Source organism: Silurus meridionalis, chromosome 6 (assembly GCF_014805685.1).
Source record: "Silurus meridionalis isolate SWU-2019-XX chromosome 6, ASM1480568v1, whole genome shotgun sequence".
Taxonomy (NCBI): domain Eukaryota; kingdom Metazoa; phylum Chordata; class Actinopteri; order Siluriformes; family Siluridae; genus Silurus; species Silurus meridionalis.
Window position 1 is genome coordinate 17,496,776 of NC_060889.1, and position 17,863 is coordinate 17,514,638.

General features: G+C 41.2%; 1 protein-coding gene across 1 annotated transcript in view; it reads left to right on the plus strand.

Moving 5' to 3' along the window:
* The first annotated feature begins 5,650 nt into the window (after positions 1-5,650).
* Positions 5,651-17,863, plus strand: part of pcdh7b (protocadherin 7b) — a 128,690-nt gene continuing 116,477 nt past the window's right edge. Inside the window, 1 exon segment of the mRNA XM_046851187.1 lies at positions 5,651-9,547. Coding sequence (XP_046707143.1) covers positions 6,458-9,547 — 3,090 coding nt within the window. The 5' untranslated portion in view covers positions 5,651-6,457.

Sequence of the window (17,863 nt, forward strand, 5' to 3'; positions counted from 1 at the left end):
ATTAAAAAGGAAAAGAAATGCTGAATCTTGAATAGAAAGTGTGTGTGTGTGTGTGTGTGTGTGTGTGTGTGTGTGTGTGTGTGTGTGTGTGTGAGTGCGCCATACCGTACATCGTGACGTGTTCCCTGGTATTGGGTAAAAAATAAACCATTCGTGTGCGCCAGGATACTCAAATGTCAAGATTTTTTCGAAAGCCTCCTGTGGCTGTAAGTCAACATGAAACCACATGTATATTTCAAAAGGTTTTATGTACACGTGTGTGTGTGTATGTGTGTGTGTGTGTTTGTGTGTGTGTCAGGCACATGTTTTCCTTTCCTTCTGTGCTAGGACTGAGTGGAGGCTAAGGGAAATAGTAAGAGAACAGTGTGGGATATAAATAGCAATAGCAGCGTGGGGGATCTGGAGACGCAGACCAGAAATCTGGACAGCCTTTCAGTGGCATGTTGATTCGTGGATAGAACACAAAGTCCATGACATCCCTAGATTTCTATTTCTCCTTAAGGGTTAAAAAATTATTAATAACGCTTAAAACAATTATATCTACACTTGGTCCATTGTGCTGCATTACCATATCCATGCATATTCATAAATATTAATGTTGAAAACACATTAGTCAAAGCACATCCATTAGTTATGCCTATATTGTGAAGCTCACTACAAGTCCTGTCGAAACATACATAATGCATATTTCAATACACATGATGCATATATGTGTGTTGCACTTATTGCATACATGAACAACGCTTTCGCTGTAAGTGCAGAGTTAACGGATCGCTACATAACTGCAACATAATCTGTCTGCTATTAACCGTTGTGGTGTTATAAGCATTTACAAAAAATGCTGCAGGGCTTTCTTGCTTGAGAAAATAAATAAAAAAGTTCCTCACATGACACTGAAGGTTTTCCTCTGTCCTATTTGGTGTCTCTCTGTGAGCAGGCTACTGAAACACTACATGGGCAGGCCCTGCTCATTACCAGCAGCACTCTTCACTAGCTTTAGTGAGCACCCTGGTGCTGTCTTACACAAAGCTGAATATGGGAGGATGCTGAGAATAGTGGAAAACTGCCTACACTGGAAAGGAGTGAAGAGAAGACAAGACATGAAGTAAAACAGCTGTTTAAAATAGTAAATAAGAAATAGGTATCCAGGTTTTTTCTATTGAGAAGCCAAAGCTTAAAAATGTTTTATAACAATCAAAGATTGTATAATTTAAGTTATTTTAAAATATATTGTTGAGTAACTACATTAAAACTAAACAGGCATGTAAAGTAAGCAGTTTTAAAAACATCATGGGTGTTTAAGGGGTTAAGGGGAGAAGATAGCTTAGTGGTTATGGCACTAAACTTTAGATATGAGGGTCATGAGTTCTAATCCCAGCTGGTGAGTTCAGTTCTGGGCCCCTGAGCAAGGCCCTTAACCCCATAGTCTCAGTTGTATGAATGGAATAAATGTAAGTCCCTCTTGATCAGAACATATGTAAAATGTTGATCTGCCTGATAGAATAAAAAAATATATATATTTTGTTTATAATAGTACTAATATTTATATTAATAAAATTAATAATATACTTATTTGTTTGTTTGTTTGTTTTTAAATGGTTTTCGTTCCATAAAACATAAGATTCCATTGCATGCCTATTGTATTCACTGCATGCCACATGGAGACTTCACATATAAAACCTGAACCTGAGGTGACTAAGATGTTTGGTTTTTGTTTTGAGTTTTTTTTAGAAGACATGGTATGGTTCTAGACCTATACATTTGAGAATCTGGCTAATGAGATTCACCAGGTTCCCAAGCCGTTAAAGAACACAACAGCATTGTACTTGCAAATACCCAGAACAATAATTGTTACTAGTAGCCTTTCAACCAGTTGCATGCACTAGATGTTGGTAGCTACCTATTTATACACTCAATAATCTTGAAAATGTAAAGCTTACTTACTTCACCCATTCATCTAATTGACATCAGAGGTTCGCATCATATGAAAAATGGAATGGAAAGGTTTAAGTTCCATGTGAGCAAGCAGTCAGATAAAAGCTTATGTAAATAAGAACATTTATTATTGTGAGCACGAGCCAGTGTCTTTAGTAACTGCTTGGTAAGGGCCATGGTGGTTTAATTGGAAACCATATGAACCAAATAGAAAATATTAAAATAAAATAAAATAAAAGATATCTAGCAAACAGCAAAAAAAAAAAATAATTAAATAAAAAAAGGAGAAACTGGATATAGGTAGCTACTGGTCTGAATTTGCAGATCTTGTCTAAATGTAGCTCTGTAGCTAAATAAAAGCATAATAATTGCAAAAGAAAAGGTTTTGGCTGACAAGAACAAAAATGAAGTAGTCTTTGTTATGGTGACTTCCAAACTGATATGGATTATATACAGTGGGAATGTTTTTGCAAAAAGAAAATCAATGGAGCTGCTGCCACTATGGAGGTTGACTGATGCCAGCATGTTGAGTAGATATGGAAATGATGATTGCCCCTGTAGGATTGTGTTGAGTCTGCAGTGCGGAAACATAATTGATCGACTGCGACACCCACAGTCCCGAGCAACTTATTCACATTGCTTCATTCCAAAATAGCTCAAGGTTTTGGGATCACTGGATGCTCCCACTCCGGAGCGACTTCCATCACATTTATCATTAACAGCAGTGTTCCTTTTTGCTGCTTTGACACCTTTGGCTGGGACCCCAGCAGTGAAATGCTTCTAAGGGAAGTTATTCTGGTGAAACAGTACTTTTCTAGCATTACTTTCTCCCACTTTATCTCCCAGAGTCTCTGAGTCACAACTCCTCCTGAGCTATGCTCACAAATCAAGTAGTTTCAATTTTTAACTTTCAGTCTCTTGGATAAAGGAAAAGTTCATAAACTTGATCTTATACTTTTATTCAATTTGTTCTTTGTTCTTTGGTAGCAAAAAATAAATAAATACAATTTGAAACAAATTCAGCATCTCTTATGCAATTTCTATTGACAGTCGTTATTTGAAATAAAAAAAAGTGGTCTGTCATTTTTACGATGTCAGCATGTTTACAATTCACTTTTTTATACAACCAAGTACACAATGTAAATGCATACTTGTTGCTAATAAATATAAGAATTTCAGTACAAAACTTAAAAAATAGTGTACAGTGTGTAGCCACATGCCTCTATAGTCAACATTTAAACAGTGTTTTATCAACATTGCTCCTTTTCTTTAAATGCAGTGTGCTATGTGGAACACGAGAGAAAAGCATAAGCTCATATTTCATCATCCATCAACCTTTTGCTCATGTGTGAACAATTGCTCAAGGTTCATAAATTACCCATTAAGAGAATATAATGTGTAAAAGAAAGGTGGTGAATTTGATCAATACAGCGAGCCAAGTTATGGTGTACAATATACTTAATATAGGCTATGGTCAAATGACCTTGACGTCATAACCAGTTTGTTTATATCCTACTCAGGCCAATGGCTTTTATGCTTGAATTAGTTCTCGGAGCAGTGGCATTTACACTTTATGTAGTAGAGTAGGCCAAAGCTTTTATGCATTACAACACATGAGCCACTCATGGCTTTTGAACCATGCAGTGTCAGGAAAACAAAAGTGAGTATTGAACTGTACCATTCCTTGAAATCTCATTAGATATGTATTTTGTATGTTTTTTCATATGGTGGACATCCAAAGCTTTGTTCTACAACCGAATTACAATCACGACTTTATGCTATCTTTTTTAAAAGGTATCATATTCTCATTTCTAGGTGAAAGATATACATATTCAAATGGAAATCCACATGGGTGGCACCCTAGAGACAAAAAAAGGCACAGTTTATTATGTATTCTGAATTCTTATTCTGTATGCAGTTCATTTGGGAATATATTCCACATACATTCCACTCTATAGCACACTATGCATTAACTGGAAGTCATGATATCTCAAGCTCTCATGAGCAGTATCCAAAAATAAAAGCCATGATTAAAAACATTGACCTCCCCATTTTTTATTCCTTGATCATGCCAAGAGTGGTACCCCCCTGGGCTTTTTTTTCCTCATGAAAACACTGATTGCCATTAATTTCCTAATTAGTGTCTTTACCTTTTTTGAAGCGGACAACAGGGAATTAAAGTGGCCCCTGACAGTGTGGCATTAGCCGAGAATTCGCTCCCAGGACAGCCTGAGAAAAGACCTAAGACAGTATAAGGGCATGCCAATGGCTTCAAAATTACACGCAATTAGCCGACAGAGGGCGCTGGTCCCCTATCAGGCGTCGGATAAAACCCGCATACTGCAGCACTACAGAGTTGCTTTATAGATTAGTGTAGGCTAAATGGCTTTGGGTTTATGCTCTTTTGGACGTGGTAGGAATTTAAAGCGCGTGTTCTGTACAGTGTTGCTTACTCTTGTCATCACTATCATTAAGTGAGTTAAACGAATGCAAAGTAAAAAAAAAGCTTTTTGTGGGTCGGGATATTCCTCGGCGTAAGGAGAAAGCTTCTTAGTCGCGCGCACAGTGAATGTTGAAGAGAATCCTCATGCACAGACTGTAAATGATAGCAATGACCACAAACACTTGTTAAACATTATTACGTCACTGTAGTCTTGGTCTTGGTGGCTACATATTGTGCGTATGTGCAATGATTTGTACGGGCTTTCTCTCTCTCTCTCTCTCTCTCTCTCTCTCTCTCTCAGACACACACACACTACGCATTTACTTGCACTCTTTTTTTCTCTCGTCAGTACTGAGCGGCGCTGTCCGTGGTGCCCAACCCGGTCTTCAACTAGTGTGGAGGGAAAAAAGAAGAGAGAGGAAAAACTTAAAGAATGAAAAAACCCTGTCTGGTGAAAAGATGAGAGCGCGCACAATATAATTAGCGCTCATTTGCATTAGAAGTATCAGGCGAGGGGCTTGCAGATGCAGCACACGGAGCTTGGAGCTCAACATTTAGTGCACTATAAAGTGTTAATGAATAGCGGGCTAGCGAAACGGAATCCGCCCTCAGGGAATTGCATGCACGGAATAAAACAAGGGGGGAAAAAGGATTTGATGGGATCGAGAGGTTCACGAGCAGGGTCTGTGGCCACCCTGACTCGGAACGCGCGAGCGTTTCATTGCATGCGCGATTTTGCTTTTGCTGAGTCGGGAGAACGCGGTGCGCAACATGCACGCGACGTAAACGGTCTCTGCGCGTGTAATTACGGCAAAGCCTCGTGATAATAGCAATAATAATATAGCGTTTTATTCATCATATCAGATATATATATATATCAGAAATGATTAATAAAACGCATTTAGGTTTTAGATCTTATTGCATTACGCACTATGTGTCAACGCAGAGACATTTTCTTTCTTTTTTTTTTTTCACCCTGTTTGAACCCGAATGACCAGAAAGAACGGGCACGCGCTGATCACTGACTCGTGTAATATAGCACGGCATGTCCTTTATGATTTATAAAACACGTACAAACAAACAAACAAATAAATTAATAATGCGCGAGACTGCATTTCCTCATAGCCAGCACACAAAGCCATCCCCGCACTAACACTTTCATTTAAACTAAGTGCTTGAGTTGAGCTGCTGAGAGAAAAGAGAGAGAGAGAGAGAGAGAGAGAGAGGCGCGAAGGGGTGGAGAGAGAGAGAGAGAGAGAGAGAGAGAGAGAGAGAGAGAGAGAGAGAGAGAGAGAGACGCTGCAATATCATGCGCGAGCGCCTCTCGGAGTGCCGCAGATACTCGGGCTGCGCTCTTACACGCTCACGCGCGCGCGCACACACACACGCACACACACATCCACTCCACACGCAGGAGCGCGCGTAAGGACGGACGGAGAGCTTGGGACAGAAGAGCAGTCGGGATCTCCGCCACGAACACTTCTCCACGAGCTCCACCGGGATTTACAACTTCTCTTTTTTTTACCCCATACATTTTTCCCTCCTTCTCCGTTTTCAGAGTCGCTCGAGACTGCGGAGGCTGCTTTTTCCCAAACTCTGCCGTGCCACCGACAGGAACAGCGGGAGAGCTCGTGCACAACCAAACGGAGCAAAGTTCACGGCGATTTAATTGGAAATATGTTTGATTCAAGAAAACGGGATTTTTTTTAAACACATTTTAGTTTGAATGGATTGAATCGTTTCTGAAGTCTTTTTTTTTCTGTAACAGTGTGAACTATACAGACGCGTAGTGCATGAATTCTATTATGAGTCTTAAATGCGTTTGATTGCCGGACTTGTGCAGAATTCAGATTCCTGGAGGCATTCATGGTAAGGAAAAGAAAGAGTGAAGAGCAGATATATTTGGTGGAAAGGATGAGAGATCTCTTCTCCGAGGCAAATCCACTGTAAATGAGAGCGCGCGAGCGCAGATAAAACTGGAAGAAACGGAACGGCTTGAATCCGCTTTAGAGTTTCAGCAAACTGTTGATAAATAATAACTTTCCAACATAAGAAAACGGTGATTAGAGACAAGGCGTGATGAGGAATACAGTCACTACGGACTGCTGGTGCTACTGTTTTCTGCTGCTGCAGCTGCTGACTCAGCCCGCGGCCAAGCAAGTGCTGCGCTACCGCTTGGCTGAAGAAGGTCCTGCCGATGTGCGCGTCGGGAACGTGGCCGCCGACCTCGGCATTGTCGCCGGCTCCGGGGATGTGACTTTCACTCTCGAATCTGGCTCGGAGTACTTTAAGATCGACAACATCACCGGCGATTTGAGCACCAACGAGCGGCGCATTGACCGCGAGAAGCTGCAGCAGTGCCAGATGATCTTCGACGAGAACGAGTGCTTCATTGACTTCGAGGTGTCCGTGATCGGACCCGCGCAGAGCTGGGTAGACCTGTTCGAGGGCAAGGTCATCATTCTGGACATAAACGACAACACGCCGTCTTTCCCCTCGCCCGTACTCACGCTCTCAGTAGAGGAAAACCGGCCGATCGGCACGCTTTATCTTTTGCCAACGGCCACCGACCGGGATTTCGGCAGGAATGGGATCGAGAGATACGAGTTGATTCAGGACAACGGAGAAAGCTCGGTGCGCCGGATAGGCTCAGGGGGCTCCGCTAATGTCGACTCTCACATGGGAAAGAGACGATTTGAGGACGGCGCGAGTCGGAGCAGCGTGTTTGAACTTCAGGTCGCTGACACGACAGACGGAGAGAAACAGCCGCAACTGATCATTAAAGGCGCACTGGACAGAGAGCAGCGCGACTCGTATGAGCTGACTCTGCGCGTCAGAGACGGCGGAGACCCCCCTCGCTCCTCTCAAGCCATTCTCAGAGTGATGATAACAGATGTGAATGACAACAGCCCTCGCTTTGAGAAGAGCGTGTATGAGGCAGATCTACCTGAGAACAGCTCCCCTGGCGCCCCCATCCTCCAGCTGAAGGCAATGGATGCTGATGTTGGGGTTAATGGCCAGATTGAATATGTTTTCGGGGCAGCCACTGAGTCAGTGCGACGACTCCTGCGGTTAGACGAGAGCACAGGCTGGCTTAGTGTGTTGCACAGGATTGATCGCGAGGAAGTCAGTCAGCTGCGGTTCACGGTCATGGCCCGTGATCGTGGTCAGCCTCCCAAGACAGACAAGGCTACTATGATTATCAATATCAAAGATGAAAATGACAACGTCCCAAATATCGACATAAGAAAAATCGGCCGCATTTTTCTCAGAGATGGTGTGGCAAATGTTGCAGAGGATGTAGTGATAGACACACCTATTGCATTAGTGCAAGTGTCTGATCGTGACAAGGGGCCGAATGGTGTTGTGACATGCACCGTGGTCGGTGACGTACCCTTCCAACTGAAGCCTGCGAGCGAGATTGAAGGTGACATGAACAAAAAGAAGTATTTCCTGCACACATCAGCACCGCTCGACTATGAAGCTGTGCAGGAGTACAACGTTGTCATAGTGGCTGTAGATTCAGGCAGCCCCAGTCTGTCTGCAAACAACTCATTAATCGTGAAAGTTGGGGACATGAATGACAATCCACCTATCTTTAGCAAAAACACAATGGAAGTCTCATTTCCAGAGAACAATGCTCCTGGTGAACGTGTACTTACTGTAGTGGCCTTGGATGCAGACAGTGGCAAAAATGCAGAAATCGCCTACTCACTGGATTCATCTGTGAATGGAATTTTTTCCATTGACCCAGATAGTGGTGACATTCGTGTTAACACGATACTTGATAGAGAGCAAACAGAGCGCTATGAGTTCAAAGTAATCGCCAAAGACAAAGGTGTGCCTGTTTTACAGGGCTCGGCCACAGTGGTGGTACTGGTGGCGGACAAAAACGATAACGAACCAAAGTTTATGCAGGATGTTTTTACTTTCTATGTAAAAGAGAACATGCAACCCAATAGCCCTGTAGGCATGGTAACAGTAATGGATGCAGACAAGGGTCATAATGCTGAAATGAGCCTTTACATTGAGGAAGAGGAAGACATTTTCTCAATTGAGAACAACACAGGAACCATCTATTCTACTGTAGCATTTGACCGTGAACAGAAAACCACCTACTCATTCCGTGTGAAGGCAATCGATGGTGGGGATCCACCTCGATCGGCCACAGCCACCGTCTCACTTTTTATCATGGATGAAAATGATAACCCACCAACGGTTACTTTTCCTCTTAACAGCTCCTATACTCTGTTACCTCCATCCAGCAATTTGAAAACAGTCGTCCGGACAGTGATAGCAACCGACACTGACACAGGTGTCAACGCTGACCTCAGCTACAGCATAGTAGGTGGCAACCCCTTTAAATTATTCGAGATTGACTCTGTCACTGGTGTAATTACATTAGTTAGCAAGCTAGAACAGAAACACTATGGCCTTCACCGCCTGGTCGTGCAAGTTAACGACAGTGGGGTACCCTCACAGAGCACCACCACATTAGTGCATGTCTATGTCAATGAAACAATCTCCAACTCCACCATAATAGATTCCAAAATAGCCAAAAGCCTTGGTACACCCCTTAATGCCGACATTGCCGGAGATCCAAACTATGACCTGGGCAAGCAGCGTTTAAGCATTGCTATAGGAGTAGTGTCTGGCATTATGACAGTTATCCTCATCATCCTCATTGTGGTCATGGCCCGTTACTGCAGGCCCAAGAACAAGAACGGGTATGAGGCTGGCAAGAAAGACCACGAAGACTTCTTCACCCCACAGCAGCATGACAAGAACAAGAAACCCAAAAAAGACAAGAACAAAAGGAAGTCTAAGCAACCTCTGTACAGCAGTATTGTCACCGTCGAAGCTTCAAAGCCTAATGGACAGCGATATGATGGCGTCAATGAGAAACTCTCTGACAGCCCTGGAATGGGTCGTTATCGCTCTGTTAACGGAGGGCCCGGAAGCCCAGACCTTGCTCGCCACTACAAGTCCAGCTCACCTCTACCTACTGTTCAGCTTCATCCACAGTCACCCACTGCAGGGAAAAAACACCAGGCTGTTCAGGATCTGCCACCGGCCAACACCTTTGTGGGCACCGGAGATAACATATCCATTGGATCTGACCACTGCTCTGACTACAGCAGCCAAACCCTTAACAAGTACAACAAGCAGGTAAGAAACTCATATTAACTCATTAGCTTTAATTCAGTAGTTACATTTCTTTCATTTTTAAAGTCATTGTAATAGTGATTGTTTAAGGTCATCAGCATCTAATGTACTAGCATCCTGCTAGTTCTTCATATGTATTTTATCTGTCTGATTTTCTGAATCAATTAGTTAATAATGGTGTTAAATGTACTCAGAAAAAAATGGCATCAGGGCCTAGATTAGTCAGGGACATCTGAGCCTGCTGTGCTGAACCCTGGCTGTGGATATGTGGCGCTCCATCAAGGCTGTGTTCACAGTGCAGCTGAGGTGTCAACGTGTGTGACCTCTGTCCGTGCGTTTGTGTGTGTGTGTATGTGTGAGGAGTGGATGGAATCACATATGGCTCTGGTTTGCAGCTATTTTGTCACAGCATTGGCCTTGCATCTGGCACTAACACGTCTTATTGCAAGGTTAAGAAATTCCAGCCACTGCTTTCTAGGACACTGAAAGTGAGATAAGAGAATAGATTATGGTGGAGGGACAGGGAGTTGGGGTTGGAGTTGTGGGGGCGTGGCATTGGTGTAGAGATGGAAAAGGGTGGAATGTTAGTGTCGGTGTCGAGTTTTATATTGCTTCTTGCGGCTGAGTGGGAACAGGTGGGCAAGAGGTTACATTTAACATTCCTGTGCAGTTGTGTGTCTGGATCAATTCACCGACTCAGCCATGAAATCCCCATTTCTCTCTCTGTTCTCCTTGCCAGCCCTTTTCCAATTTCTCTTCCTTTCTTATCAACCTCATCCCATTTCAATTTCTTTGCGTCTCTGTTTCACCGGCTTTTTTTTTTTTTTTTTGGTCGGAGCATTTAAAATGTAAAATACTTTTAAGCACCGCAGACTTAACGAGGAATTCATATTCGAAGCCGCGTGTAAGAATTAATCAGTTCATATTGTTATTGTTCTCTCGCCGGTGGAGCGAGGAGGAAGAAAACGAGGTAAATGTGCGATGAAGTCATCCTTTTTTTTGTACTTAACGGAAAGAAAGGAAGAAAGAAAGAAAGCTCAGCCTGTCGTTTCATGTGTTTCCTGTAGCAGCCTGATACATTATTAATCATCCACTAACATCAACACCATGTAACAAGCACTGTTATTGCATTCCTAAATACTTCTCTCTCAGCAAAAAAACCCCACATCTTTCTTCTTTCCGAAATCCACACCACCTGCATATTACCTTCACCATTTCTTTGCTGTTCATAGAGATTTTCTTCTAGCACAGATTCCCCAAGTTTTCTCACACAATACCTGATCTCAATCTGTATTTGCTTCTTTTATTAATTTCTCTTTCCCCACCTCTCTTTCTGTGCTCCGAGTCTCTGCTTTGCTCTCACCCTCACATTTTTGCTGAGTCCTTGCCCAGATTACTGTTTGCAACTCCTTGTTTCCTTTCTTTGTGGTTTCCCCATCCATCAACAAATCACTTATAGTCCTTTATTTCTTTTTCTCTCTCTTGCTTCTGCTCTCTCTCTCTTTCTCTCTCAGCCTTTAATGTACCATGTAGAGGCGTGAGTGCTCGCTTGTGAGAGGAGTGCAATTCATTGCTTATGTTTCTTACAGATGTCTCATACATAATTGATCATGTACTCTATTTGGGGCCGTAGCACATGTATTGCGTGTCCACATGCTCTGCTTCGATAAAATTATTTATTCGAGCGCCACGGTAATTCCTGTATGGTTTGGACATTAACGTACCGACAGCTTTCCTCATTCGCTGCGCTCATAGCTTTTCCAAGCAATATGCAATTACCGCTTCTTAAGCGTGAGGCGCTATCAAGACCAGCTCTGTTTCGTGAGTTATTCCTGCTGACAATTTAACAGGGGCTCCCTTGATACTTTATTGAACATTATCGGGACTTGCCAGTGTGCCCCTGCAAAACCCATTAAGTTTGCTGCAAAGAATAATAGTCTATATCTAATTCATTAGAAGAGGAAGTCATTAGAATTTAATTTTAGCGATCAACTGCAGAGAGCCCTGTATGTTCTCCGCTTGCTTTTGTCTGTGAAATTGGACTTCTCTTGTGTTGACATTTGCGTTGATGCTAAAAGGGAGTTAATTTCTCCTGCTCTCCATCTATCGCACTCCCTATTATTCACTCTCCTCTCCTTGCTCATGCCTCAAAAAATTTACTTGATGAAATCTATCTGAGATGAACCTGCATATAATTATCTCACTCTAATTATAGGATTAAGTGCTTGGAAGTGGAACCATGGTTTATAAATGGCTTGTTTGTGAGGAGAAAAAACATTTTTTTTCAGGGATAAATTAAAAGCTGTATGTTTCTGTATTTCTTCAGTTGATCATGCCTGTGAATTAATTGGAAATGTGTCAGAAAGGTTCCAAAAATGTAAGTAATTGGACTTGGATATGAGAATATAAAGAATGAAAAAATAAGGAAGAAAATAAAAGAAAACTCTGTATTCAGGAGAATGTGATGCCCTTGTAGGGAATAATCCCTGAAATTGCATGTTAAATTGCAGAGTGGTCTTTCTGACCGTATTTGATTTCAGATCCTGTTGTACGACACCTGAGATGCTTCCTACCTCATTCTCTCTCTCTCTCTCTCTCTCTCTCTCTCTCTCCCTCCCCTGCTTTCTTCCACTGACTTTCTCTGTCTGGTGAAAGAAGAAAGACACAGACAAGAAAGAAACCCCTGTTAACTGGCTTGATAAAGGTCTCTACAGTTTTCTTTCTCTCTCTCTCTCTCTCTCTCTCTCTCTCTCTCTCTCTCTCTCTCATATTCTCTGTGTGTGTGTGTGTGTGTGTGTGTGTGTGTGTGTGTGTGTGAGTGCATGTAGGTTAGAATGCTCGGGTCTTGTGAACTTGTGGTCCTTTAGTTAACCTTGGCCCATCACTCGTGCACAACCACACACACACATACACACACAGGCTGCTTTCCAAATTCAGATAGGTAACTGTAGCTTGGTGGTATCCCTTGCACAGGAGAAATTTAAACGGTCATTAATTTAACCCAGTGCAGGAGTTCCAGTTATCACTGTGCACATGGGAGTGTGGAAAATGATATGTTTGTCTTGTAGGACATTTTAGACTTTTTTAAACTTTAACATTTGGCATGTTTTCCATGAAGTCAAAAAAAGGAAAAAACAGATATATGTTATATTTTATAACCCCTATCCACGTTTATTAAAAAAAAGGTTTGCATTGAATCGACCAGGTCGGATGTGAATGTGGATTGGCAAGTTTGGCAGTTCTTAAGATTCAGACACTTATACTGGAACTTGACTAAAACTAATCGGAAATCTGTCTCCCTGTGACAAATAGAGCTACCGGTTATCCAGCCAGTTATATGCTGACGATCCCTTAAAATACAACACAGGACTATTGCTGAATTTAGGGTCAACAGGTTGGCAGTTTTGGTTAACAGATGTCTCCTATGCAGACTCCTTGCCAATATGAGGGTCAGACATGAAGGCTCGGATTTCCCCAGTGTGCACATTGAACACATGGAGACATTTCCAGTTTGCATGTCAGGCACATACATAGATTTTTTGCATTCTTTATGAGGACAGAAATTGTAAAGATTTTTCTAGTCCATTTATAGTAGTTTATTGAAAGTATTTAAAAAATCTATCTGTTTAAAATTACACAGTCAGGACTACATGGGAATGGGATACTGAGACTATTATTTTAATGTATTTTATGGCTATTATACTAATGCTTTCCAGATGTCGCAAGAAATGCCCAAGTATAATTGTTGTGTGTAAAGGAATAATGCTTCTTTTAGTCTCTGGGCTCGGCACCTAAATGGCACATCTAAACGGCGTGAATATTAAATGTGGATTCTCTGTAATTGTTCTGTGATTAAATTTGTTATGATCGCGGTAATGGAAATCGAGCTGCAGGTGTTGTAGCCTCAGAGAAAATACTTCGTAGCTCCTCGTCTCTCCTAGCGCTTAGCTGCTCGTGACGGTGAGTTTCTCCACTTTGCGTAGAGAGCACGCCGGTTTGCACTTGAGCAAACACAAAACTGGCACACCCAAATCAGACCTTCCCTCAGAAATTGTTATTGTGTGTGTGTGTGTGTGTGTGTGTGTGTGTGTGTGTGTGTGTGTGTGTGGCTGCATGTTGTCACAGTCAGTGTCTCTTTGCACTCAGGTTTTCTTACCATTGGATAAGCCCTATGTAAATCAAGTAAACTCATTTGCGTTGAGTATGCATCGAATTTTGGCCAAAAAACCCACAGTGAAAACTAATTATTTATAACTAAAGCTAAAGATTTATATATATATATATATATATATATATATATATATATATATATATATATATATATATATATATATATATAATTTACTTTTTCCTTCTTTCAAATCTATACAATGCTAAGGAAATTTTTACATTATCTTTAAACCACATTTTCCTTCTTCACTTTATTTTAAATAATCAATCTTTAGGTTTATTTAATAAAAGAACAAACAAGACTGCTTCGCTACAGCCATTTTCTACATTATGGCTTCAGTATAGTGCCACTCTTCTGACTTATCATATAGTAATTATATCTCCTCACTGACGTCTAGTAGTTTCTATTAAAGAACACCATTGGCAGTTTACTCAATAATAAAAAGCAACTAGCTTTAGGTAAAGGTGGTTTAACTTTTAGGAAATTGTCTTAACAGGATAAAAAAATTCACTTAATTTATAAAAAATTCATTTCACTTTAATCCTATTGTACTTTGATAATTATATCAGAAGTTTTGCGGATTACACCACATCTTAACTCTAATTGCTTGTGAATTCTGTCCAATAGAGTAACAGTCACCAAGCTCAAATTAGATCACCTGCTGGCTCTGTTTCTGTGTTGCTAAGGGTTAAGGGGATTTTGATCCCTTCCAAAAAAAAGAAAAGAGAGACAAAAGGCTGCTTAGACCGTAATACTTGTAAATACTGACAGACGAGAGAGCGTTAAAGAGGAATTCAGAGATCAAGACGGGGGAAGAGGGAGGCTCAGAAAGACCGACTTGCAGACAGATGAAAGTAATGAACACCTAAATGATCCCAGAAGGCGCCACATGCAGTGTGGATTTGAGGAGGCTGCACTTCCACAAACACACAGCCGAGAAGGCAGGGACGGATGTGTGTGTGTGTGTGTGTGTGTGTGTGTGTGTGTGTGTGTGTGGGTGGGGGCCAACATGAGCAACATGAGATACAAAGAAAAGGGGAGTGAATAAGAGCCTCTTAAAATCCATCTGCATATGCAAATACACATTTAACTCAACTCAAATTTGTATCACATTTGCACTTCTGCTCATCACTATTGACTGACCGGCTGGAGCAGTGAACCAACAGAGTGTAGAAATACAGGCAAACACACCCATGAAACATTACACATGATGGTGTGATGATGGAAATAGTAACGATGCCTCTGTTCTAATAGAGAGGCTCGCTTTCTGCTATAGTTCTCACCATCATGTAAAACAGCAGCATGAATCCATTCTGGCAAACAAGAGATCTTGAGGAATTAATAGAAACCATTTCATTCACTTCTCAGAACAAATATTGTAGTATTTAAAGTATATGGATTATTATGCTCTTAAATAGCTCAAACGGCTGCTCATATTCTCATTCATGCTTGATTTTTGTCTTTATTGCATAATTCACGATAACTTCTCTCCTTTTTCTCACTCCGTAAGTCAACAGCCGTGACTGAATCTGCAATGCACATAAGCATATGTGTACAGTTTATCACTATAAGCCGGTGCAACATCTCAAAGAGATTTGGAAAACAGCCAGAGAGAGACAGGCAGAGAGGATAAGAGCAAGCGGAGGCTCCTTTTTATTGGTGGACACGGCAACGATTGTAAACGCAAGCGTCAGTGTCTTTTGGCTGACAGAACGTGGGATTTAATTCTCGACAAAGCGCAGCAGCATGAGGTCTGGAAAACAAAACAAAAAAGGGCTGCTTTCAATTGGAAAGAGAAACAGGTAAAACCAGCCCTGCTTCAGCCTAGATTCAGTGGGGAAGAGCTGCTCATAGGAGACATAGCATTCTGTTTGGCACACGGATTTGGGGCATGCTGTACTCTCTAAGCAGCAGCTCTGAGTGTATGTGTTTGTGTGTGTCTGTGTGTGTGTGTTAGCATTCACACTGCTGTGTTGGTTTTGAATCATTGTTCTCCCTCTGCTTCTCATCTTTTTTAAAATCATGTGTGTTTAAACTGAACATCGCTTAGTACTGTTGTTGGGCAACACAAGGAAGCAGTTGGCTGTCATCACAGAGGAAAGCACAAGTGATCAGATGGCTCGCCTTTACTTCAGAGCTGCACATAAAGAACTGCCTTTTTTACTGGGAAACTCCTGCAATGCATTTTCATATTGCTGTGTGTCCTTATAGGGTTATGACCTCATGTCACCTGCAGCTACAGTATTGGTTATTGGGGATTTTTGAGTGAATAAGGTATTGTGGTTGTTGTTACAGTATATGTTCAATATGAGTTTTGTTGTGTTGTAGTGTATCAATGTGCTGTACTATTAAACAGTGTGATTGCAAGATCTAGAATCACAAAAAGTGAGCATGTTGTAATGTAGTTGCACATCACCGGCCCGAAATTATTGCCTTGTACACTCAATGTGGTGCAGTACAAAATGGATTTGATAGAAAAACCTGATAACCTGATGATTACATATGTCATGATATGAGAATTGTCTGCCAATTACCAGCTTGATGCACTATCATGTGTTGTAGGGATTGGGGCGGGGCGAGTGCAGAAATAAAGAACAAGTCTGACATTTTGGTTATCTGTGCTGTTGTCTGCTACAATAATCGATATTAAAACAACATATGCATTCTTCCATAAAAGTTGTTGCTCCAAATGTTTTGGAAAACACTAAACTTGGGAATGGGGTTGACATATTGCTTTTCTTTGCTGTTTTTTCCAAAACCTGTCCTAACAGAACTCTTTTTTTTTCCAGTCTTACAGCTAAAAATAACTATTCCCTCTGTTCACATGAGCATGTTTTCTCTCTGTGGTTCTACTCTGATGATGTCACCTGTGCTTGCACACACCACTTCAACAGTGCAAGACTCAAGACTGCTATTTGGGAGTTTTACAACTTTTAAATCCACCTGAGTGAGTTATTGTGTTCACTGCAGAATTTAATGCAGCATTAATGTCTATAAATTTTCAGTCATCATATTTAGCTTATTAGCATGTTGTTTGGGCCTGGCTAACATTTTCTTTTCATCATGAATATGTTTAAAAAGTCTGTACAGCTGTTTCATTGCAAAACATTAGAGAAGTATTGCAAAGACTGCCGTTTGCTTGCTTTACCACTTCATTCTATTCTACTGTCGAGTTTCCTCATGGTCAAATGGTCTCTCCTGAACTTGCGATGCTTTCGGAAAACTTTTCTCTGTACACATAAATGCTACTAGTGGGCTATCGGGAGCTGGAAAGTGCCATGTAGCATCCATATGACACAATTTACAAAATGATCAGCGATTCTCAGTGGTGTCCTAAATGCAGCAATTGTTTTGATATGTCAAAACTGTATATCACACAGATGTAGCAGTTTCTGTGGCTTCTCTTAAATAGAAAAAAACAATAAACAGTATGAATGAGAGAAAGAAATAGATATACCCAATCTCCCCAGTTATTTAACACAGGCTTTGATGAAGTCACACTTGTCCTTCACACAACAGAATAATCGGGTGAGGAATAAAAAAAAAAAAGAGTGACTCTCCATGACTTACTCCTTCTGTCACCGACAGGCACTGTCTTCCAATCAAGACACTTGTTAGCTGGATGGAAGTGTGTTTATGGGGTGTTAAATTATAGCCACAAAATATGACTGACAATTCAATTCACACCTCTTTATATGTGTGTGTGTGTGTGTGTGTGTGTGTGTGTGTGTGTGTGTGTGTGTGTACATTGACAGAGTCTGCATTCAGTTTTGCCACAAAATTCAAATATCCTTTGGTACCACAGGCACAAAACCGAGCTTTTATTTACAAGCACATGAGTACAGCATTCACACTCTCACACATATTTAGTTTCCTTGATCTTGACCTCCCTCTTTGGATGAGAAGTGCTTCCACTTTTTTTTTTTTCCACATTTTGGCATACTTTATTCTTCGAGACACAAACAAAGTGCTGATGCATTCTTCTAAAGAAACTAAAACAATGACAGAATTATTTAAACAGCAGACAGAGGAACCAGGTCGACTAAGCACTTAAAGCTTCAAGAAATCTAGAATAATTACAACAAATGTTTATGGAAACTTTGCTTCAAAGACTATTTAGGGTATGTTTACAATAAGTACTTGGCCTA